The following is a 23,111-nucleotide window of genomic DNA, read 5'->3' on the forward strand; positions in this document are numbered from 1 at the left end:
TGTGCCAACGCAGCCGCTGAAGCAGCAGCAGCAGCCGCCCCCTCCCAGGAATGTCCGGGAGCCGCTGATTTTCAGGAAGTGTCTCCCGGCCTCCACCACCTTCTCCATCGCCAAGCAGACTGTGGAGTTTTCTCAGTGCCAAGCAGGGCTGAGCTCGGCGTGCAGCCCTGCGGACTGGAGCACTGGATCACAGTGATTGCTCCCACCTCCTTTCCTTTGGAGGAAGCAGCTCCTCTTGCAGCCACAGACGGGAACCAGCCAGTCATCTCGAGCTTTGGCAACTGGTGCGATGCTTGGTGGGCTCTGCTCCGCACAGGAGATACTTCTTGTAACAAAGGGGCAGGCAAGGTCATGCAAAAGGTGTGATTGATGGAATATCCTAGGTCTGGGATCCAAATACCCAGATGGTGACATTTAAATGTTGTGTTCACTGGTACTTGAGTATTGAAGTAGTTCTTACTGAACTATCACAGCTGCTTTCTGCAAGGTCTCTCAGACTAAACAGGGCAAACACACAAGACATTTAATTTGCACTAGTAATTTACAACTAATGCTTCTTTTTGAGGTGCTTGTCTCACTATTTAACAATAGATTCGATTTTATTATTGTTGTTGTTGTTTTACAGGGCAGCTGCTTGCCTAACGGGGTGTCCACTAGAGGCTGGGAAGCAGTTAGCTGAATCACAGCCCTGCTGAAGAGGATACGACTTACAGTGCCTGACAAGTTGAATGTGGGCCAGGAGAGCGTTTGCTCTGCAAATAAGTCAGCCTGCAGTCTGGTCTCCATCACAAAATATGTGGTCAGTGAGTGCAGAGGTGTACTTATCCACCAGTACTGACACTGCTGAGCAGTGCATCTAATATTGCTGCCAAGCTTTGGGCTTCCTGCTCAACAAGGATGTCAAAAAAATGTAGTGACTCCAGTGATGGGCTCCTAAGGTGTCCACGGAGCTTAAGTCCTGCCCTCTGGAAAGACAGTGGAAGGAGCTGGATTTAGTCTGTGGGGTGAACTAATAAGAGCCAAGTATTATCTGCAGGACAGTTGCAAAGATGGAGCCAAACATCTCCTGGTAGCTGCAGGAGATGGGGCAGGGGCAATGGCCACAAACTCCAGGCCAGGCAGGAGGACAGGCCTGGTTTACTCTGAGGGCAGTGCACTGGGCAGCCCAGAGAGGCCATGTAATTTCCACCCTTTGCAGGTTTTCAAGCATCTCTAGACAAAGCCCAGCTGACCTAAGCACAGGTGCTAGTCCTGCTGCAAGTGGGAGGATGTCCAGAAGCAAATCTCTTGATTCTGCAGCCTACAGAGACACAGAGAATCTGCAAAACCCAAGGCAGGAAAAGCCCACTGCCATGCAGAGGGCAATCTTTTTGAAGAGCATCCCTTTTTGCCTTCAGGAATTGTTCTCCCCAGAGCAGTGCTCTCAGGCTGGGTGGGAGGCCCCACAGCCTTGTAGGTGCTCTGGCAGCAGCAGGGAGCACATAGCAGAGAAGACAAAGTGTGCAGCATGTGGAGGTGCCAGGCTTTGGATGCCAGGCTTTGGACAGCCCTACTGCCCACAACCTGCGTGTGATGCTGCATGTGGACTCACCTCTGGTAGCTCAACTTTTTTTCCTCTTGTTTCTCAGCCAACCCCAAATGTTTCAGCAAACCCCAAGTGTCACTTCTTTCAGAAAATGATATTACAAGTAAATACCTCCTTCGAGACTTACTCATTTCTTTCCCCCATCTCTGTGTCTTACCCATAGTTTTGATTTTAGTAACTTCTAGGACCAGAAGTACTCTGTAGATCAAAGATTGTCTACTAAACCAGAAGAGATAACAAGAACTTGCTCTAAAGTAACACTTGCATATCAAGTCATTCACAAGTAATTGTATTTCTAGGTTTTTTACACTTGCCTTTGTTTTTTGCTGTTGATGTTGACAACATGTTAAACATCGAGCATCTTTTTTAAGCTACAGCTAAGTTTACTTAGCAACCAACATAGCTGAATCCTCCTGCCACTCCCAGTACTGGCAGAAAGACAAACTAAGGAAAGAGTCACATCCAAAGTAATTGCTGGCCAAGTCCTGATTTCAGCCAGTTCCCTGTAAGGGCTGGCTCTGGAGAGGCCTTCTGTGCTGGAGGAGATGGCTGGTGCCTAGCAAAGCAGAGAAGCTGCACAAAACTAACCACTACTCTGCCACTGTTTAAGGAGAAGGCCTCCTTTCCCTCTCCACCTGCATGGGGGCTTTGCCCGGGATGAGGATGTGTGAGAGAGGCGCTGCTCTAACTTCACCACAGCTGGGCTGTTACACACCCGATTTACAAAGCTGCTCTTCTGAGTTTCCACTTGCTTCTCAGCAGCTTTTTCTGACACCCTGGAGCTTTCCCCATCCTCCACAGTGCTTTGGGCCAAGTTGTCTCCAGCTGCACTTACTCCTCCCTTGCTAGTTCACAAATACAGCGTGTGCATGCTTCTCTGCTTGGGAAAGCCCAGCCCCTGGCAGCTAACATCTGCAGAAGTGTCAAAGTATTTCATGTCTCTCCAACTCAGTTTGATTTCTTGTGGCTTTGCCTGAGGTTGCCCTGTTAGAAAGCACTGGCCTAGTTTTTCAAAAGGTCATGGGCAAGGAAACTTCCTAATCTTAAAATATGACTTCATCACCTGTTTCTATTAAAAGCAGTGCTTGGACTGTTGCAAGAAAAAAAAAAAAAAAGTGGCTTACACCATGAGTAAGAATTTTTCTTTCAATGCAAGTGGCTTGGACTGCACAGGACATAGCCAGCAGACTGATTTAATTCATTCCCCTGTCAGAAAAAGTGGGCACAATGTCTAAAAATCTCTTCGCTGCTGAGCTGTCCTGCAGTAGGCACTGAAAGGAGCTCGTGTCCAGGTGCCACTCACACTGAGCTCGTACACACAGGTGGCAGCACTGCCGGCTACTCCCGGTGCCGCAGAGGAAGCGGCCCAGCACGCTGGAAAGGCCAGCTCCAGCCAGCAGAGCCGGCTGTGGGGCAGGGATCTCATAAGCCACCCCAGAACCAAAGCTTGCCCCTGATGTCCCACAGCTGTTTACAAAGTCCTCTCACGCAGGACACCGCGCCTCGCCAAGACCCTGGCGTGTCAGGGAAGCACCTCCACTTACACAGCGTGTATCCTAGCGACTGTTACCAGCAAAGGCAGAAATACAGCTGGAGTTTGTTTGGTTGTTAAGCGGGCGCTTCCTCCCGGGACACGGAGCACAGCCCTGCCTTGAGCCTGCGGCTCAGCGCGCACGGCCCCCGCGCAAGGCGGGGCGGCCGCAGCCTGCAGAAGGATGGATCAGGTGGCAGCAGCTGCATCACACAGGGCTGCAAGGAGAGCAGCATCAGCAGCACTGGCACTGCTGCCAACAGCTGCACGGGCACCACGTGCCATGGTCCCACTGGCACAGAGCTAAGCCCGAAGCTATCCACGTTTGTACTCTGTTAAGAAAAAAACCCATCTCAGGTAGAAAAAGCCAAACCCAGTTTGCACTCCAAAACGAAAAGCACCCCAAAACATGAGCCCAAACCCCAGTGTTGTATGCCGCTATTTGTGCCACCGCCACCAGCAGCACGTATGCTCCAATCCAAGTACTCTCCTGCATGTAAACAAACCCTTGTAAGCTGCAAGAAATCACTGAAGGTGACAGATGGCTCAGCCCTCTCGTTTTGGCAATGTACCCTCTCGTTTGGCTGTGCCCTCCTCACCTTTCTGTAGCCACCAGCTTTCATAGTCCTTTTCAAATGCAAACTGTGGGTAATTTAGTATTAGTGACTCTTTAGGCAACTACTTCTCTATAAAAGCCATTTTCACGTTGCAAAATAAATCCCTTCTCTAGGAATATTGAGCTACGTTGAGTGTGTGGGCGGACCCAGGCTGAATACACGGCTCCATGCAAGCGCTGTTCTCCACTCAACTGTGACAAATCACGAGCAGGATGTACGTGGACTTTTCCACCCCCTCTCTGAACTACACGTGTCCCAGGTAGAGCATGTGCTGAAGCTTTTTTGAATTCAGTTCCTCAGACAGTGCTGAACTTACCAAAACAGCTTTTGTTGGAGAGGAGTATTTTTAATAGAAACAGGATACTCCTTTTTGAGTGTGAGAGTTGAAGCATCTCACGTGTGGCTGTTTTGTTGGGGTTTGTTTTAAACACCATACAGCAAAGAAACTGAAAACATAACATCCCAGACTTTTGAATTGAATACAGGCTTTACAACCACATAGTAAGTGTAGGCTCTTATATTTTAGTTTTAAGACTATATCATTTTATAGAGTACCAAAATAAGCAAAGGATCAGCACTCCATACAAAGTGTTAGCTCTTGTGAGGAGGGTAGAAGAGAAATGGACTTTAATTACACTAAACTTTTTTTTTGCAAGTCTAAAGAAAACTCCATTTCAGCAAAACATATTTGGGTTTCAATTCCCCAAATTTCATTAAATAATGTTTCTTTTAAGACAATTTACATTTTTCTCATTCAAAGTAAAGGGATGATTTAAAGCACTATTAACAAGGAGGTGGTGCTGTTAATGTTTAATGTCAATATGCAATGGCATCTGCTATAAAGGCTAGAAGAGCAACACAAGCTTATCTTTACTTCTGAAGACTACTAGAAATTGACTAACACTGGAGAAAGGTTTCAAGCACAGCACACGACTCTAGCTCTAGGCTGCTGCCAGGAAGCCTCTGCTAGTCCATTCACGGCCACGGGGCCTGCCAGCACACTCCAGGGCCCTGATGGCGGCAGTGCCACGTGTTCTCACGCGTGTACCCCGTGTCCCTCTTACAATGGGTACATCTTTTCCCTGTCTTACGGCATTAGAATGCAAGTTAGCAGCTAACATTGCCACTACAACTTTACAAAAGCATAAAGCTAAACAAAATAGCAGTTAAAACAAATTGAAGCTCTCTGTTAAACTCCATGACAATCCTTCCTCCTGTCCTACTCCCTGTCCAAATCCTTCTCCTGCTCCTTCCCTAATGTCTATTTTACAATAAAGAGGTTAAGTGGATTTACATGATGCAAGCGCAACTTAAAGACTTTTGCCCTATACATATAACCATGTTAAACTGTGAATTATACATGTGATAGATCTCTAACAGAGCAACCACCAGATTTTTTAAAGAAACACAAGTATTTCAGCATGTACAGTAATGAGTTTAAAACTGTCCAACATCATCACTTTCATACATTCTCTTCCTCTTTATAGCATTAACGGGATTTTAGACCTTGATGGCGACAATCCCAAACAAGAGTAAAATGAATTTATTTTATTGCAAACAAACGTCTAGAGTTAAACTTCTCCACCCACTTTCTTTAAAGAGAAAAGGAATCAGCAGGCTAAGGAGATACACCCATTTGAGAATTGACATGATTAGAAATTAAGATAGAAAATGGGTGACTCACAGTTTCATTAGCTTACAAAATGGTGGAGGTAACTACTACAAGCACACTAGGTATACAGTATTTTGTGGGGAAAGAGTTATACAGACACACAGCTAACTTCATATAGATCCCATTAGACAACTGGATTTACAACAAGTTTTGTTTAATAAGAAATGGGCAAAGCCAGCTTCTTTTCAGAATCAAAATGCAGAACAAATGGAAAAAAAAATTATGGTGTTGTACCTTCACAAGTTTGAGCCTCCACAAATAAAGCAACCGAGTTTTACAACTTTAAGAGCTTCTACATACACTCCACCATCACTATTTAGCCCCAGGTTTCCTCTTCGCCCCCAACATCTTGAGTTCCAAATGTTACAAAAAAGTCCTAGTTATTGCCAGAAACTTTTGCCTCCCCCTCCTCCCCTCCCCACCCAAGAGCTTCATAGAGAGGATGGAGTGTAATAGGGAGCTTTACATAATCTCATGGTATTTGAGGGCTACTAAGATGCCTCCACACGAATCTGGTTGCTAACATTTCTATCATATTGTGACATGACTCACGACTGTTTCTTAGAAATTGGGGGATGGGGAAAAAGGAGAAAATTCTTTAATAAAAAGACACCAGGTACAAAGCAACGTTTTACTTTTGTTGTGGTAAAAAAAAAGTCACATTTTACAGATAAAATGTAGAACCCTGAAATACTGACACATTCTCTTTTCGTGCACAATGCTGAGGTTCTCTTACGAATCACTTTAAAACTGCAATTAAAAATGTACAAAAAAAGAAAAGAAAAAATCAACCCACAAAGCTTCTAAAAAAGGAACCCGCAGGCACTTCCTCTTGTGGAATGTTTAAAAAGTTAGCCTACTAAAGAAAACAGTCGACTTCTTGTGAAGGTTTTGGAGAAATATGTATCAGTTCATTTATTTGGGTATTCAATAATATCCTTGGTGATAATGCTGACTCCATGGCTTCTGACCCCAGAATTGCTGCAACAGATTAATAAATAGTTAGTTTTAACCTGCAATCACATAATGGTTAAGTTTCTTACTTGGGGGAAAAAAAAGCATTTAACAAATGTCTAGTTCCCCTGGAACTTGAAAAGATTAAAGTCCTCTCCAATAGCAGCAAGCTCCTGAACAACTGAAGGCAGTTAAAAGTTCACTTCACAGCAGTAATGTGAAGCCAAGTACTACATACCATTAAGAATGTTAAGCCGCAGCTGGTATTTGATATATCAAGACCATCAAGGCAGATTAAGTTCTGCACAGGAAGCTATTTATAGTGATATTACCTAGCATTAGAAGATTTTGCTATCCACTTTTGACTATGCATCACTTTATTTTAGCCAGCATTTTGCAACATTCAAGTTAACAATCAGTAAAAAGGTTAAGTTGGGACTACTTACACCCTGCTGCCACTGGTTGTAGCCCTGAGATTGGTTTTTGTAGCCACGATTATTTCCCCTTCCTCTGAAGTTCTGCAAGAGGAGAACAGTTTTTAACTACTTCGTCTACATGCATTTTTAGCAGTGTCCTAATACCAATCTTTATTACCACCAAAACTTCACACATGATATAGAAGTATCAGCCTCAGGTTAATAGAAAAACACACCACCAAAACTACTTGAATACCAAAAGCCTCCTTCCTCCCTGTATGCAACTGCTTTTTAAGCATAGTGGCAAGAACCTCAGAATTAATAAATAAACCAGCTCAAACTGTTGTTGCCTAGTCTGGAAAGCTGGCTAATCCAGTTTTGACTCACCCTATTTCCAGCTGCTAAATGCACCAGGACAACTAAAAATACAAGAGCTTGTCTATTTTTAGTTAGAGAAGGCTGTAGTTGCCACAAGGATATGTTATCTGATCAGACAAAAGGATATGGGTCACACAACTGAAAATAGATAAGCTAGCCCACAAAACTTCAACAGAAGTTATGGTACAACAAAGGAGCATTAATACTAGTAGATAAAATTTTGCTTTTCCCCTGTTTGTCAGTATTAGGCAAACCTGAACCATGTTTACTGGCTTGGGCTCCATCTGCTGGCTCTTCAGTAACCCCAATTTTGTTTTTCCAATACTTCCACCGATATTCCATCAGGTAAGATCTAGGCTAGTGTGTCTTTATTAGCTGTGTTTGACACCAGACACCAAAACAAAGACTCTGTGTGCAAAGCTATTTTCAGAAAGTTCTCTACATGCTTGATAAAGATACACTATGACCCTCAGGCTAAACAACAGTTACTATTATTGAGGAAGGGGAAGAAACACACAAAAAACCAGAGACCAGCCTTCACACACTTGCACTAAAAATCTTCATTTTTAACAGGACAGCAGTACAGCCCTAACACAAACCCCCTGCATCAGCAGTTGTTACACAACATTCAGAGCCCTGGGCACATGCACTAAACTAGAAAGGCCTTGCAGCATGGCATCAGTGTAGTACCACAACCAAGTTTGTGACTCCTCACAGGCACCAGAGCTGTCAACAACACCCAAAGTACTGTAGTTCAACTAGTCAGTCCCCCCTCATAGCATCACCTGGTTGTAGTTTCCCCTGTTGGGCATTCCACCTCTGTTATAGTTTCCTCTGTTTGAGTAGCCACCTCTGCTTGGAAAGACAGGGCCGCGAGGATAGGGGTAGCCAATTGCTCCGCTGCTGCCACCGCCACCACCGCCACCTCCACCACCTCGCTGAGGCATGTTGCCTCCCCTCCTGTTGTATCCACCACGATTGCCAGGGACTGCAAGGGAGAGAGAGTTACTTTAATCAAGTAATTGTTAAGTCATATATTTCCTACACCAAGATGAACAGGGCAATCCAAGGTCTGACAAGCCTCTCATTTCAGATGGACAATTAACTATGCACTGAAATGTTAAACTTACTGAAACTCAGATAAAGGTTCCCACTATATAATAACTGCAATGAAGTACTACAACCTTTTTCCCCAGCAGCAGCAACCTCCAGAAGTCAGATTTTTTTCCAGGCTCACCTCCTCCTCTGAAGTTGCCCCGCATGTTGAATCCTCCACGTCCTCTCTGACCCCTATTAAATTGATTTTTATTGCTCTTCTTGTTCTTCTTTGAGCCAGTGTTCTGTTTCTTTTCTGGCGGAAGAGCTTTCTTACTTTCTTCTTTATACTGTTCCAAAAGCTTCTGAGCTTCTTCTTTTTGCAACTCTACATAGATTATTTCATCAAAACATTCTGCTACCTCTGGCAGTGTGAAGTTCCCTATAATTGCAAAAACACTGAGTATTCAGCATCTACATTCAGCTATAATCAAAGCCGCAATTTAACCACCTTTCCCCCATTCTTCCTCCCACCCTCTGCATCCCCTCAGCATAGGGACAAAATTACATAATCTGAGCATTTAGGAAATATAACAGTGACAAAGGAAATAAACAGGTCTTCATGGAGTTGCCAGTACTGTTCCAAACCTTGAAAACATTCTGCCTATCTTTTTTTTTTTCTTTTATAAGCCTCCACTCAGAACACCAGTTTCTGCCAAATATGTCACGTATATAGGGCACTTTATGCCAAGACAGCTTTGTGCATCTGCATGAAGCGTATCACCGTAACTGAGTAGTGTTAAGGACTGCAGCAGAGGGAACACAATATAGTGTTATCCTACCAAGTTACAATAGTCTTCCAGTTTTGTATAAGTACAACTGTTTAAGATAAAGTGGTTTTTTAACTTCACGTTTACTTAATCCTTTAAACAGATACTCAGCATCCTAAAACACAGTATAGGATTATGTTCCATGCCTTTCATTTTGAGAACTGCATGCTCTGGAAGATCTTTTCCCTCCACCTCTGCCTTCTTTTGTGTTCTTTGCTTGTAGTCTTCATCTTTTGGGCAAACAACAACTGCTTTGCGCTGGAAGCCTGCAAACAGGCACATTTTTCTCCTCTGCGCAGCTGCAGACACATTTGTCTGAAAAAAATGCAGTAACTTACTACACGTAGCTGTCATTGTAAGAGTTAAGGAAGTCAACTTATGGTGTATAGACTTCACCTCTACAAGAGCTTGCAATGAAGTTTACAAATAACTGGACATAAAGATGCTGCATAATGCAAAGTTACGAGCTCGTTTTAATGTGTTAAAACACTTCCTCCCACATCCCATAAATCTAGAGAAGTTCAGACAAGCATTTGTAGTAATATCTCAACTTTGTGTCCCCTGAACGAGTAGTAAGTCAGTAACTAACTGAAACAACTGCTATTATAACATAACTTTAATCCCAATTAATTACTACAATACAGCCTATAAAAATTTCCTTAACCGTTTTTCACTGAAGCTTCTACCTGATCCAAAATGAAATTCCGCTTCTTACGAGCTGCAATCTCAATGAACTTTCCAAGACACTGTGGAGCTCTCTGCAACAGTGTGTTAAGTTTTCCAGTGTCTGCCATCTGACGCTTAAAACCTGCAACCTATGGAGAAATTTTCCAAAGTAAGTCAGTGTAGTCCTGATACATGGGGCTGACGTTCTTTGTTAAATGCTTTCCACCGTACTTCAAGGGTTGTTCAACTCAAGGCCACAACTGCTGCAAACTCGTAACTGAAATTCTCAACCCTCCATAGAACGTAAGAGATTTATAAACAAAGACTCCACAAGAATTGGTACATTCAGTTCAAGGTATACTCATCATAATGGTAATTCCAGCTCTGAGAACAGTGATGTATAAGAGAAGTAGAAATACATTCAGTAGTCCGCAAAAGCTGACTATTTCTTACATTTTACCACAAAAAAAGCTTCTAAATCCTGCCATGTGTGAATTACCATCTCAGCAAGGGAATAAAATCTTTACACAGAACCATTCGGATGGGAAAGACCTTTGAGATCACTGAGTCCAACTAACATCACTACCACCACCTTGTCAACCAGACCACAGCAGTTAGTGCTACAGCCAGTCTTTTCTTCAATACCAATGGTCACTAGCTAACTAGTAGCCAGCTTCTTTGATACCAAAGAACCCCATGGTAGCCAAAGACCCTGGATTTACAGCAAGTTCTCAACAGATCAAGAAATAAAAAGTCTTGTCACTTACCATCATTTTGTCCATAATAGTATTTGTCCCAAGAATATTGTATTTTCCAGGATTTGCTGCTGCATGTTTGGTAACCCATGTAGTCTTGCCAGCTCCTGGCAAGCCAATCATCATCACCACCTATGGCAAAAAATTCTGTATTTGAGATACTTGTTCAAAGATTTTCTTTAATACACAACTCAGCCCAGCAAGCCAAATGGGTTCTGAGGGGGGATATGTGGGGGTCTTGGAGGTGGGGAAGGTAGTGGTAGACAATAGGTCACGAGACACTAAGTATTAAAGCTTCCTAACAAAAGTGTCAGATGAGGTGGAATAGTCTCCGTAACTCTAACCATTTCCATCCATGTGCTTTATAATAACTTTTGAGATCATCAGAAGAAACTTACTTCACAATCCTTCTTTTGCTCAGGTCCCTTTGGTCCTCGGACCCTATCCTCCAGGGGGACCTTCTGGATGAAGGTGTACTCTTCAGGTACTGGAAAGTAGGGTTCCTCCTTCTGACCAAAGTTAAACTCAACCGCACAGTTATGGCAGAGAACATGTGGAAAGAGTGGTCGCCCATCAAGAACTTCCTTGCTTATTTTGAATGCAACACCAAGCTCTTGTCCATTCTTGGAATATGAGAGCTCCACTTCATCACCATCAAAATTCTGTTTTTCAGACAAAGCATTATTTTGGATAAAATTAACTCACTTTATACAGTTAATTAGTCACTTCACTCTACTGGCTATGTTCACTTAACTTCTCTAACACTGTTATTTCATAAAGGAACTGAAACCAATTTTCTCTTCTAATGAGTCACTGTCAATGATCATTTTGTTAAAGATCTGATTTTTTGTTAAAAGGCTTTAAAAAACATTTGTCAATGAATATGAAATTATGTTGACAGCAGTCACTGTTAGTAATAGCTGCTGTCTACTGCCTGCCTATGTTAACTTGTCTTGTTCCCATGATTTTTTGTATTTGCTTTACTGCTTCTAACATCAAAGCAGTCTAAGAATTCAAGGCTATTTTCTTTTGAGGGAAAACAGAAGTGAAAACTTACAGCAAAACATCCAATCACATCATTTTCATCAAACTTCTCACCAAAGTCTTCAGTCTCACAATTGCAAGTCTTTATTCCTTTTAGAGAATAACCGTAAGAAAATTCTTCTTCACCTGAAGGAACAATTTAAACTAATTACAAATAGGCTTTCCCATCTAACCTTTTAGACATAAATCACCTTACAGCTACTTAAATAAGCTGCTGTTCAGAGTATTTTTATTAATGCCAGAACATCTATGACACCCCCCAACAGCTCATTCTTCTATTCAATACTTTCACTTGAGATAGAACAGCAGCGTTTCCTCATCCCTGTTTAAAAGCTTTATGCCGCTGGTTCCAGATTTATGCTCTCAATAAAAGCCGAACTGTCAGATAAAGACATGAACAAGTATTTTAAACTGTGAAGAAGACCTGATTATGCACTGGTATACCTGCTGTAACGTAGTCAGAAAGGCTTTCTGAAGTTAGTCTCCAGGAGCACTTACCCCTCCCATTTTAAAGGGAGTTTAGCAGACAGCCTATGCAACAGCTGAGGATGAAGCTGCAAGGAACAAGCTAACAGGAAGTATCAAACACAAGGACTCAGGTGTAACTTAAGTAGAAAGCTGTTGCTGATGTCAGAACACACTAACTCACCAATACTCCCCCCAAATATGTGTTTCAGCAACAAGTTATAAATATTATCATCATCATTTTTCATATATAATGAAGTTATACTTCTTTCCTTTCAGCTATTTTCAGAAATTAGGATTTTCCCACCAAGAAGAAAAAAAAAAAAAAAAAAAAGATAATGTAGTTACCATGGGTTAAAGGCAACTCCCCCTTTTCTACTTTTGACTCTACATGAAAAAGACAAATCCTTTATCTTGTCAAGTATTTAACAATGTTCTCCATAACCCATACATAATCATTGGAAGAATTACTTCTTACATTATGGCCCTAACATGTCTGAATACTTAATGACTTTATTTGGTCCTAGTAATGAACTTTCTCACACCACGTCCAGAGAATGACTCAAATTAAGACCACTTTTCGCAACACACAGACTACAGTCACTAAGCTTGTCCCCCCACTTCAGGAAAAAAATTTTAAAACTTCAGCCACATCAACATAAAAGCAATTAAACATTTAAGTCTTACCAAGCAACATTCCACTTGTGTTCAGTGACCAGCCAACTCGCACTTCATGTATGTCAATGTCTTTTGTATACAGATGTTTAACAGGAATCTTTTCTGTAACCTATTTTTAAATTATTCAGTAAAAGGTAAGCAGTATTTATTATACACTAAAAATATGGAAGAACAAAAGGTAACATTTTGAACCTTTACACTTTGGTTAAAATCTTTGCAAAGTCTAAGTGATCACCTTCAGCAAAAATAAATCATGCTCTAGAATATGAAACCGCAACCAGTGATTAAACAGTTCTATCTCCTGACTTAGCAATGAAGATTGAAGATACCATAAATCTTCATCACTTTGTCACAGCAGTCCCTGTCAGTGGTCAAAAACCGTAAGTCCTTTTGACACTGTATAAAAATCACAACCAATACGAATATTTATTTAAAAAAACCCAGAGTTGCCATGAAGCTGGGATTAACAGTAAATTACTTAGCTAAGAAAATGTGCACTGTATTAAAAACCCGCTTCTTAGAGGGAAAGTATTACACTGTCCCCTTTCACTGTGAGAGACTTCCTGGGCAAGCTGCCAGCTTCAAAACAGCATAACCAGATTAAAAAAAAAAAAAAAAGCAACTAACAAAAACACCCCAGGAACCCCAACAAACCACCTAAACGCACTGGAACATACATGCAGCCAGCTGCTTTTAAACTGTCTTTAGAAAGTTTACTAAAAGGAAATGAAAAGCCCATCAGTATCCTATCAACCTCTGCAACTATTCCAGTCAGGTGACTGAGCTGAAACTCATTTGAAAGCAAACAGGACAATAGTGACAAACTTCACTTCACTGGTCTTCCTAAGTTACAGGTATCAACAGACACAGAAATGACTCCATGCAAAAGGCTGGATAATGGGATCACTACCCAATTCTCATGGTAACAGTTACATTTGAAAGCACTAGAGGAAGAGAACAGAGTAATATACACAGGCCCATCATATGCAAAGAAGCCTTTAACATTGCTAAGTAAAAAAGGAGTAAGAAAAATAAATTCAAGCCTTGTGGTTTTGTTCCTCTTCCATCAACAAGCTGGAGAAATCAGTTTATTAGAAGGCTGATTGCTCTTTGCCATTCTTACCCTTCAGGGGAACTCTTGCTCTCAAAATTCAACTACCTGCTAAATACTCACATTCAATGCATCATGTCAGAGTAATGATGTTGAAAGGGACCTCTAGAGGTCATCCAGCCCAAATCCATGCCTAGAGCAGATCAAACTCAAAGACTAAGCAGAACCAGAAAGGACTGTTGGGATAATTTATATTCCTTTAAAAAAAAAGTCAATCCTTCTGTAATCTTCAGAAAGCACATGCAAACTTCTGAGTAGAGAGTATAAAAATACTTTCAGTGCTGATGCATGAGATGACAAATAGAATGAATGATTAAAAAATAAGACAAAAAAGTCTCATATTCACAACAAATTTAGTGTTTTGTGAGTTGTTTTAAAATTTCTGGTTTTCGTTTGTTTGTTAAAGTTCTTATAAGAGAGAAAAGTTTTGCAAACTGAGCCATCTTCTTTTAAGGGAAGGCTGTTTAAGGGTCCTGTTCACATCAATTTGTTTCAACCAAGTCCAAAAGTGTCAAGTATTAATATTATATTTAAGCATGCAAAAGTCTCCCATAAACATTAACTCACCTTCATCTCAAAGCAGACTTTGCCTTTAGAAACTCCATAGGAGGCTCTCCCTCCAGCCCAAAGGAAAGCAAAGCTTTCCATGGTCAGAGAGGAAGCACTAAACCGGTCTCTTGAGATTTTAAAATGCAGGTCACAGTTATCTGTTAACATAAAAATCATTCTGTTTACTCTGATTACAAAATTAAGTACAGGTGTCCAATTTTATGCAATAAAGATGATGCCAGCTTTTAAGGGTGATTTTAAAGACAAACTGCCAACAAGTACCCAGGATTTTTCAGAGAAGCAACATGTCTAGATGGAACTGCAGACTGAAGCTCAGCCAGAATCTTAGGAAAGCTAGCTAACAAGTAATTTTCAAGGTGCTATCTTCACTTCTTCTGTCACACAAATTCCCTCTATTTTTCCCATCTGCTTAAAAAGCCCTAACTTCCACCGTATCTGTTTGAACCCTCTGTCAGTTACCTCTTTCCATCAACTCCGAGCCATATGCATTGTGCTCTCCAGTACCCTCTAGAGACCTGCTTCTGAAGCAGTCTCACTGCTCAAGCCCTAGACTAAGGGCTGCTAAGAAGTAAATGTGAACACAAAAGTTTTTATTTAAGTACTGAACATAGTCTTTGGTTAATACAGTCAATCAGCAAGTCAAATTAGATTATGTCTATTAAAATAAAGGCAGTTAAGTCAGATGCAGATATGCTAAGCACAGAGAGTGTGCTAAGAGAACCTACTTCAGCCCAGAAACACGACCTACACACTGATTTCACCTATCACTCCAAGAACCTTAGCAGAACCTTGGTTTTACAAGCATCTTCAGAGCTGCACACCATGAAATTGCAAATTAATCTCCCAGTAGGTTTCAGAAAAACAATGCCAAATGGTAACAAGAGGTGCAGCATGCAACACTTGAATTCCCCAGAGGGAATCCAAAGAAGCAGCTCCAAACCTACCTGATAGTTACAAGAAAGGAGCAAAATGAGCAAACAGTGAGGAATTCTGCTCTGGTATAAAACCTGCGGGATGCCAGAATACACTAAAATGCAGCCTGCCCTGTACTACTGGCAACTCTTATGCACAAGATTCTGTTTTGTTTGCATACAGCCATCCCCAATTTACAAAAATACTATTAGTGATCCAAATGTCGTCTCATCAGTACTGCTAACTTATTTGTTGAAAAACAGATAGAAATCATACAGAAGGAACCCACCTTTGCAGGCTACCTTTAGAATGGGAGATGAGAAACAGAATTTTAAGTTACAGCTTCTATGTAAGATACAGGCAATAAAAGCACTTAAGAGTGGCTAAACCTCTTACATGTCTGGATCACTATCCAGAAGAGAGTGCCAATTCGTTACACAATTCAGCCTTACAGCTCTCTTTGAATCTTATCTCTAAAGAGTCTGCCAACACTTTATATCAGAACTTGTCCAGTAACAAGATTTTCCGCTAGAAAATACTATTATTATTAGAAACAGTAATAATGAAAAGCAGTTATTTATTCAGCTATTGGAAAAATCCAAAGCTCCCACAGAAGTGGCTACTCACCAGGTTAGCAGCTAGAAACTTGAGACTTAGTTAGCAAAATGTCAGGGATGGCATATCCAGCAATTTATGTGACTGTAAACTAATACCTCCTTCCATTTCAAACCATTTCTTGTGGAATAAAACCACCTGAAACTTCTAACAAGTATACCAAACAATGCCAAAAGTTAAGCTTTCCTTCCATGACACTGTAAGAATCCTACAAGTTCAAGCATTACTTCAAGTTCTAGTTTTCTAATATTGCGCTGAGTCCTTATACTTACCCTCAAGAATACGAATGTCAACTCTGCCATTATGGAATGTTACAGCAATAAGGATGTTTATAACCTGCCTCAAGAAACACCCTGTGTGCAGACACTTCTTAAGTTCTATGCTCTGCTGACCAAGTCTCTCTGCCATCCCACTTGCACAAACCACTGCCCAAAGCTCACACACTCACAGGTTACATGAATGGGTCACTTCTGAGGAGGCATTACTAGATTTTGTTAAATTTATTAGAAGATAGAAAGAACACTCCATTGGTCAGTACCTAAATAGGGGTACTCATGCAGGAAGCTCACTTCCCAAACTGTATTTCGTAAGCACTTATGCTGTTGTCTCTCTGAGCTTTCTGGGCAGTAGTGCTGGACAGCTGTTTCATCAAGCTGTCTGCAGGGTGTTCTATGTGCACTCTACACTTACCCACTTAAGCTTCCATACCAGATTAGTGTTTTGGTTAAGATTTCTTCATAGAACTGTCTATCACTAGAGAATTCATAGGAAACCCAAACTTATTACTGCTAACGTACTCATAGCCTTCTGTTCTTTTCTTTGCTAAAAATGGGTGGAAATACAGTATTTTTCTTGTTTTTTTAAAGTTACCTGGTAATGAAAATCAACAAATGTTATCCTCCCCGTCTCAGAAAGCGTGGCATTAAGATTAGAAGCCTTAACACCACATCTTTCCAGAGCAAAGGAAAGCATGTTTACTCACAAGTATCAAGACAAACCACTGTGTCATCAAAATGTTCGTCTTCTTCTTCAACAGGTGGTTGAGGGGACTTGGCCCTGAAAAAACAAAACCAAACAAAACATAATAAAGCTACACGCATTTTCATGAAATTAAAAGAACACTTCTGTACTCTATTCCTCCTCATCACAAAATGCTGCCCAGCACCAATTCTGTTTACCTGCTATACTTGTTTTCCTCAATGTATTCAAAGTATCCCCGGCCATGGTCTTCACGTGGTCTCTTTACTCCCCTCTTCTTCTCACCAGGCTTTTGCTCTGTTTTACCCTCTCCTGTAACAGAAACAATTATTTATTTAGATTATTTGAAGTTTTAGCTTAATTTGGAATAAAATCTGTATAATGGTTTCGACTTTGCAAACTGCAGCAAGCTACAGCATGAGATAAGCAGTAACATCTTAAAAAGGAATTTTACTATGTTACTAGGTTAAAGCCCTTATGTTGAATTTTCACGGGAGATTCAAAACTTGTCGCCAATCAGAAATGATTTAGCAAACGGAAGTCGCCAAAACAGCACGCAGCAGCCAGTACAGCCCTCAGTGTTATGAGCCCTACTGAAACCACCCCGAAAAAAAGAAAAAAGAAAAGAAAAAAAGAAAAAAACTAAAACGATAAAAAAATCCTCCTGACCCGCCGCGTCCCCAAACCCGCAACACCATCACCGCCCGCCCACCACCGAGGCAGCGGGACATTGCCAGCCTCTCGCAAGGGCACCATGCGATCCGCACGACTGCGCCTCCTCCCGGCGGGCCGCGGGCGGGAGCCCCAGGGAAGGGATTCCTCCTCCTCCTCCTCCTCCCGCCTCCATTGTACCGCCAGGCCTTCCCAGCGCCATCCCGTGCGGCGGCGGCGCCCAGCCCGGAAGTGACGTCACGCGCGCCCCGCGCTGCTCGGCGCACAATGCACAGCGCGCCCCAGCGGCCCCTCCGCCGCCCCTCCTCCCGCGCCCCTCCCCCGCCCCCCCCGCCGGGGCAGCACGAGGCGCGGGGCCGCCAACGTCCTCCCGCGCGCGCCCCGGAAACCACCCCCCCCACCCACGGCCGGGCAACCCCGTCATGGCGGGGGGGCTGGGATTAATGGGCCCCCACCCCGGCTCCCACCGCCACGCTCACTCACCCCCGGCGCCCTGCGCCCCAGGGCGGCCGCCTCCGCCGCCGCCTTCCGCTTTTTTCTGCTGCTGCTGCTGCTGCTTGGCGGGGCCCGCCGGGCCAGAGGCAGCGGCGGGCCCCGAGGCACCCCCAGCGCTCTTCCCGGGAGCCTCCTTGGCCGTAGCGGCGCTGCGCGGCGGGAGGAGCGGAGGGGGCTGCTGCGGCTGCTGGGGCTGCGGCGGCTGCTGGTCACCGTGGCCGTTGGCGTCTCCGGCCGCGGCCTCCTCCTCGTCGGCCAACTCGTCCTCCCCCTCTTGGAAACCCTGGTCGTCGCCGTTCTCATCCTCCTCCTCCTCCTCTTCCTCCTCCTCGCCGCCCGCCTCCTCCTCCATGGGGCCGCCCCCGGCCCCTGCCCGCTCGCCGTTCTCCTCGCCAAGCTCCATGGCGTCGCCATCGGCGGCCTCCAGCCCTTCCTCGTCGTCGTCCTCCATGGCGGAGGCCGCGGCCTGGCCGGGGCCTCCCCCCTGGCGGAGCTGCGCGGCGCCCCCGCCGCTCTCGGCCGCCTCCCCCTCCACGCTGCCGTTGCCGGGCTCGGCCGCGCCGCTGGCGGGGCCGCCCCCGCCGGCCTCCTCCTGGTCTAGCGCGGCCTGGAGCCGCTCCATGAGCTCAGCCTTAAGGCCCTTGTCGGAGAGACGCCGCTTTTTCAGCTCCTCCTTCAGCTCCGACACCTTCAGCTTCTTCACGTTCACGGGCGAGCAGCTCATGGCGGCGGCGGCGGCACTGGCGGCTCGGTCCCTGGGCGGCGCGCGGGCGGCGGCGAGCAGGGACAGACGGGCGGCTCTGGCTCTGCGTGCGGTGTGTCAGTGCCCCGGCGGGCTGTGGGTGCGGGCGGGAGGCGCGGGGGGTTCGTGCGGCTGCGGGAGCTGCGGAGCCGGACCCGCCTGGCGCCAAATCCTTTCACCGCGAGCTCGCGAGGGAGACGCGCCTCGCGGGGCCGCGCACGCACCGGCGCCGCGCCCGCGCCGCCCCGCCCCCGCGCACGTAGGCCCTCCCGCGCTACCGTAACGACCGCATTACCGTAAATACCCGCCCGAGCCCAGCGCTTCCCGCCGCCCTTTCCCTGGCGCGGTCCTCGGCGGCCGATCGGCCGATACGCCGCTCCGGCACAGTGGGCCCGCTCCGCTCTGCCAGCCACCCCCGTGCCAGCTCCCGCCCGCGTGAGGCCACAGCCCGACCGAAATGCCCCCCCAGCCCTACGGGCTCGCATTCCTGCCACAGCTTCGCAGCACCCTGTCCTCATTCCCCTGGCTCCTCTGCGCCCACGTCGGGCCTAGTCCCGCACGGTTTGTTGCGTACAGGCTTTGAAAAGGGGCACTGCTGCTCGAAACGGTTCTCTGGCACAGCCCTGCTAACGCAGTTACGTAAGGGCAGGAGCGGGGCTGCTCCGTTCCCGCAGCACCGGGAGGCAGGCACGGGGCTGAGCCTCAAGCAGAGCCGGCGATAACAAAGGTTCTCCAGTGTATGAACTCCTAATCTGGAACCAGGCAAGGGGCTAATCCGCTGACCACAACTGCGCAGCTTTCCGTCTTTTCTTTCCCCTGCCTCCCCCTCTGCACAGCGTTAGTATGGGGCTCTCCCCAGCCACACAAGTTGTACAGTTATCGAATTTTGGATTTTTCCAATTCGGTCAAAAGTAACGTGAAAACAAAGAGCGGAGAGGATTTCGCATGAGCAGAAAGGCAGCATGGATCTACAAGTCGGTTTCCTTAGGGAGCCCAGATAAACAGCTAATTTTCAGTTGCAGGAAAAGAAATGCAAGTCAAATGGCCAGAGGATCAGTATGGAGCACAGCAGAAGGGAAGGTGTGTTTGCCACGAAGTTGCCTTGTGTTGGTACAGATTGCATGGCCTCCTGAACCAGAACAAATTACGTTTACCTGCCCCAGAGGAAGGGAAGAGAGTCAAAGAAGTCATCCTGTTTGAAGTGTGCAAGGAAAGGACCCTTTCACACACGTACACACACACTGCTCTGTCCTCAGTCAGGTTACATCTACTTGGAGAAAACTCGACTCAGTCGGCAAGGTTAGCTGAACCCAGCACTACACAACAGCTTGTTGGAACAGATTCAGGAAGAGATGCAATATGTACAGATGAGAAAAAATTTGCCAGAACCTTTCCCTTACTTTAAGGTCAAGTTAGTAGATTTTATTTCAGTCCAGTAAGTCAGAGTCACCTCAACAGCAGAAGGAAAGGGTAAGAGTACATCAATGCAAAGGAGAGGTCAGTATGTGATTAAGCTGTACCACTCTAAATCATTGCCTTCGTCCATTCCTTCATGAGGGAACAATCTTAGCTAGTCTGCTGAGGGACTCCTGATATACACTGTTCTGCCAAAGTGACAACAAAATTAAACTAGTTAAAATTGCAAGATTACTGACTGAAAGTTACAGATAATTCTGCATTCATTTGGAAGGCATTTGTCTATCCAACCCTTATGTTCTTTTTTTTTTTTGTATGTAAACAAATTTAAACAGAAAATACATCAATAACTCTGTATTATCTGAACCTCAGTCAGAGCCCTGCGTGTTTAGACCTTGATCTTGCACAGAGCTTTTCACATGTTGAGTGAATGTGAATATGTGAAATATGTTTCACATATTTCTGAAAGAGTTTAATCAACCACGATGCCTGATCATCCCTCCCACCAATGCAAACTTTATGGATTGAAGATTTTCTTTTAGGCCAGCTTTGTATCCCTAAGCCTTGCCTTAAATGAGCACATCTGCACATATTGACAGTGCCTCTGTGCTAGAAAACACCCTCATTCAGAATCACCTGAGAGTTGCAGTTGTTACATGTAATCCCGTTCCTAAACGATGTCATGTCTCCCTACTTCAGTAACATGCTCATACTGCTTTATACTCCTGTTACCATGGAGAAACAAAACAGCTAACAGCTTTGAGGCACATGGAGAGATTCCTTTCCCTAAAGTATCCAAGCCTGTATATAAAGGCACAAATAGATAAAATAAAAATCATTTCCCCTCCCCTCTCCCCCTTGAAATTTAGCACTATTTACTTGAGGCAATTTTAAAGTTACTACAGCTGTCTATTTATTAAACCACTTAGAAGGATAAACTTATTTTTAAAGGAGATTAACTCATACCATCATAATAAGGGTAATCCTTACTATCTAACCACGCACTTAATTACACTACCAAACGGGTGTAGCAAGACTTTTCAGACTACAGTTATGTTACCTGTTATTACAGAAGTGAGAAATCCCAGTTAATTTTCAGATGTCAGGTGATTCAATTGTAAATAATAAATAAATAGTTTTAAATCATCATAAAGCTAAGTAAATAAAACACACACATAACTGAAATAGATGTGTAACTTTAATGACTGCCTCTCAGTGTTAAAAAAAAGCACTTTTTCTATATGTAAGTTAAATCCATATTTATTACACATCTGTCCCTGGGAAAAATCTCTCTTAAGATACTGCCCTGTCCTCTTTGAGTCCTGTGTTTCAAGAGTTTGCCTTTCCCTTATTCATACTTTGAAGGGGAAAAATGGCTTCATGATGTATGCTCCTCTTTGCCATACCCTCTCTTTAGTTCAGATACTGAGTGAATCCTTCAACTCTGCTTTTCACAGAACATGCAGGTAGATAGATGCCAGCCATATAAAAAAATGAGTGTTTGGTAATGCAACCTCCTGAAATGGGATAACTATAAAGAAAAGCACTTTAAGCTTTAATGTGCAAAGCTGCTACTTGTATGATGATGGCCATATGAAAAACAAAACATGATTGCTGGTAACCACAATACTCCTCTATTAAAATTGCCTTTTTTGGTCTCAAAATATATTGAAACATAATCTTCCTTTCTATTTAAATGAAAAGTGACATGCCCCCATATATAAAAGATGCAATCCTATGCACTTTTTATCAATCATATAGCATTTTTCTCCTACCTGTGTTACTTCCTAACCTGAACTGTTTTTCTCTCCAAACCAGTCTTCCCTCTCAAAAGTAATTTCCAAGTCCTCTGGGACTTGGCCCTTCAACAAATCAGTTTCTGATTTCTCTCATTTTTGTTTGTTCTCCCTTAGACTTCAATTAGTTGCTCTATTCACCTATAATGTTCTTTCCATTATTCATCCTTAGTCCTTCCAAATCTCTCTCCTCTTTCTGTTTACCAAGAGCAGTGACAAAGAGGTAACAAAAAGAAGAGGAAGCTTTAAGGAAGGCATTGAACAATCACAAGAATCCAATCCCACCTGGGCTTTGAACCTTTCCACCCATCTTCAGTGCTGCAGGAGGACCCAGGCATTTGTGTTTCCTTGTTCTGCTCTCTCAGAGCCTTGTCTGTCCTGTTCTGTCTCCTTTTGTTGTGCTTTACCCTACATCTGACCATCATAGTATGTTCCTGGTCTCTTCTGCATGTCCTTAATCCTTTTACCCTCAATTAATATTGCCTCCAGATTCCCACATTCAACACACCATTACTTTAAAAGAGGATATCATTATTGAAATACTCTGCTGCCTTTTATGCTAGCAGGCAGCATGTGGAGTGAGTCTTTTTCTTTCTCCCTTTTCATCACTGCTCAAGAAATAGTCATTAATCATTACTAGACCCAATGAGAAATTTTCAGGCATTTTTAAAGTGCTGATTTGTCTCAAGTGAGGTTGCATGACTAATGGGCTGTTCTGATGATTTCTTAGCCCCTATTTATTTATATCCATAGGTGGGTCTACCTTAGTATCTGTCTGCCAGGAGGCCAGGAGTTTGTTTTGGAGAAATAGCACCGTGCTCCTCATTCCCTGACATGCACTTCTGCTCACCATCAGAGTCAGGATGCTGAACTAGATTGACCTTGCCTTGTACTATTGTTCTGGATTGCAAGGCAGGATGTATTCTATTACCATCTGTATGGCAGTTGTCTAGGTGTTAAGTGGGCAATTTCCCCTTATCTCTCTCCCTGCGAGATCACAATCACTCCTCCCTCAGCAGGGGGCATCCCGTGATAAGAGGCTATTGAATGTCACTGCATGGCTGATAAGAACTGTAACATCCCATTGTGAGATGCTCCGCCCAGAGGGAGGAGCCGAGCATTGCTATCCAGATATAATCAGGAGATTCTGACACACCAGCACAGCTTCTCCACTGGAT

General features: G+C 44.0%; 1 protein-coding gene across 1 annotated transcript; it reads right to left on the reverse strand.

Annotated features, from left to right (window-relative positions):
- Positions 1 to 5,266: 5,266 nt before the first annotated feature.
- Positions 5,267 to 18,937, reverse strand: HNRNPU (heterogeneous nuclear ribonucleoprotein U). The gene is made up of 14 exons (XM_059841472.1): positions 17,968 to 18,937; positions 17,013 to 17,124; positions 16,817 to 16,890; positions 14,305 to 14,444; positions 12,636 to 12,735; positions 11,497 to 11,609; positions 10,838 to 11,101; positions 10,452 to 10,571; positions 9,705 to 9,833; positions 9,165 to 9,333; positions 8,391 to 8,630; positions 7,939 to 8,141; positions 6,806 to 6,877; positions 5,267 to 6,386 (listed from the first exon to the last, which is right to left on the reverse strand). Exons 1-14 carry the CDS (start codon positions 18,701 to 18,703, stop codon positions 6,333 to 6,335), a joined length of 2,526 nt encoding a protein of 841 aa, XP_059697455.1. The 5' UTR covers positions 18,704 to 18,937; the 3' UTR covers positions 5,267 to 6,332.
- Positions 18,938 to 23,111: the final 4,174 nt, after the last annotated feature.

Source organism: Haemorhous mexicanus, chromosome 3, assembly GCF_027477595.1.
Source record: "Haemorhous mexicanus isolate bHaeMex1 chromosome 3, bHaeMex1.pri, whole genome shotgun sequence".
NCBI lineage: Eukaryota > Metazoa > Chordata > Aves > Passeriformes > Fringillidae > Haemorhous > Haemorhous mexicanus.

Coding starts and splice junctions, on each gene's coding strand:
- HNRNPU (XM_059841472.1), bottom strand. CDS start 18,703: ATGAGCTGCTCGCCCGTGAACGTGAAGAAGCTGAAGGTGTCGGAGCTG. Junction 17,125..17,967: donor TGGGGCGCAGGGCGCCGGGG/GTGAGTGAGCGT, acceptor TTTCTGTTACAG/GAGAGGGTAAAACAGAGCAA. Junction 9,334..9,704: donor GGAATTTCATTTTGGATCAG/GTAGAAGCTTCA, acceptor CATTTTTTTCAG/ACAAATGTGTCTGCAGCTGC.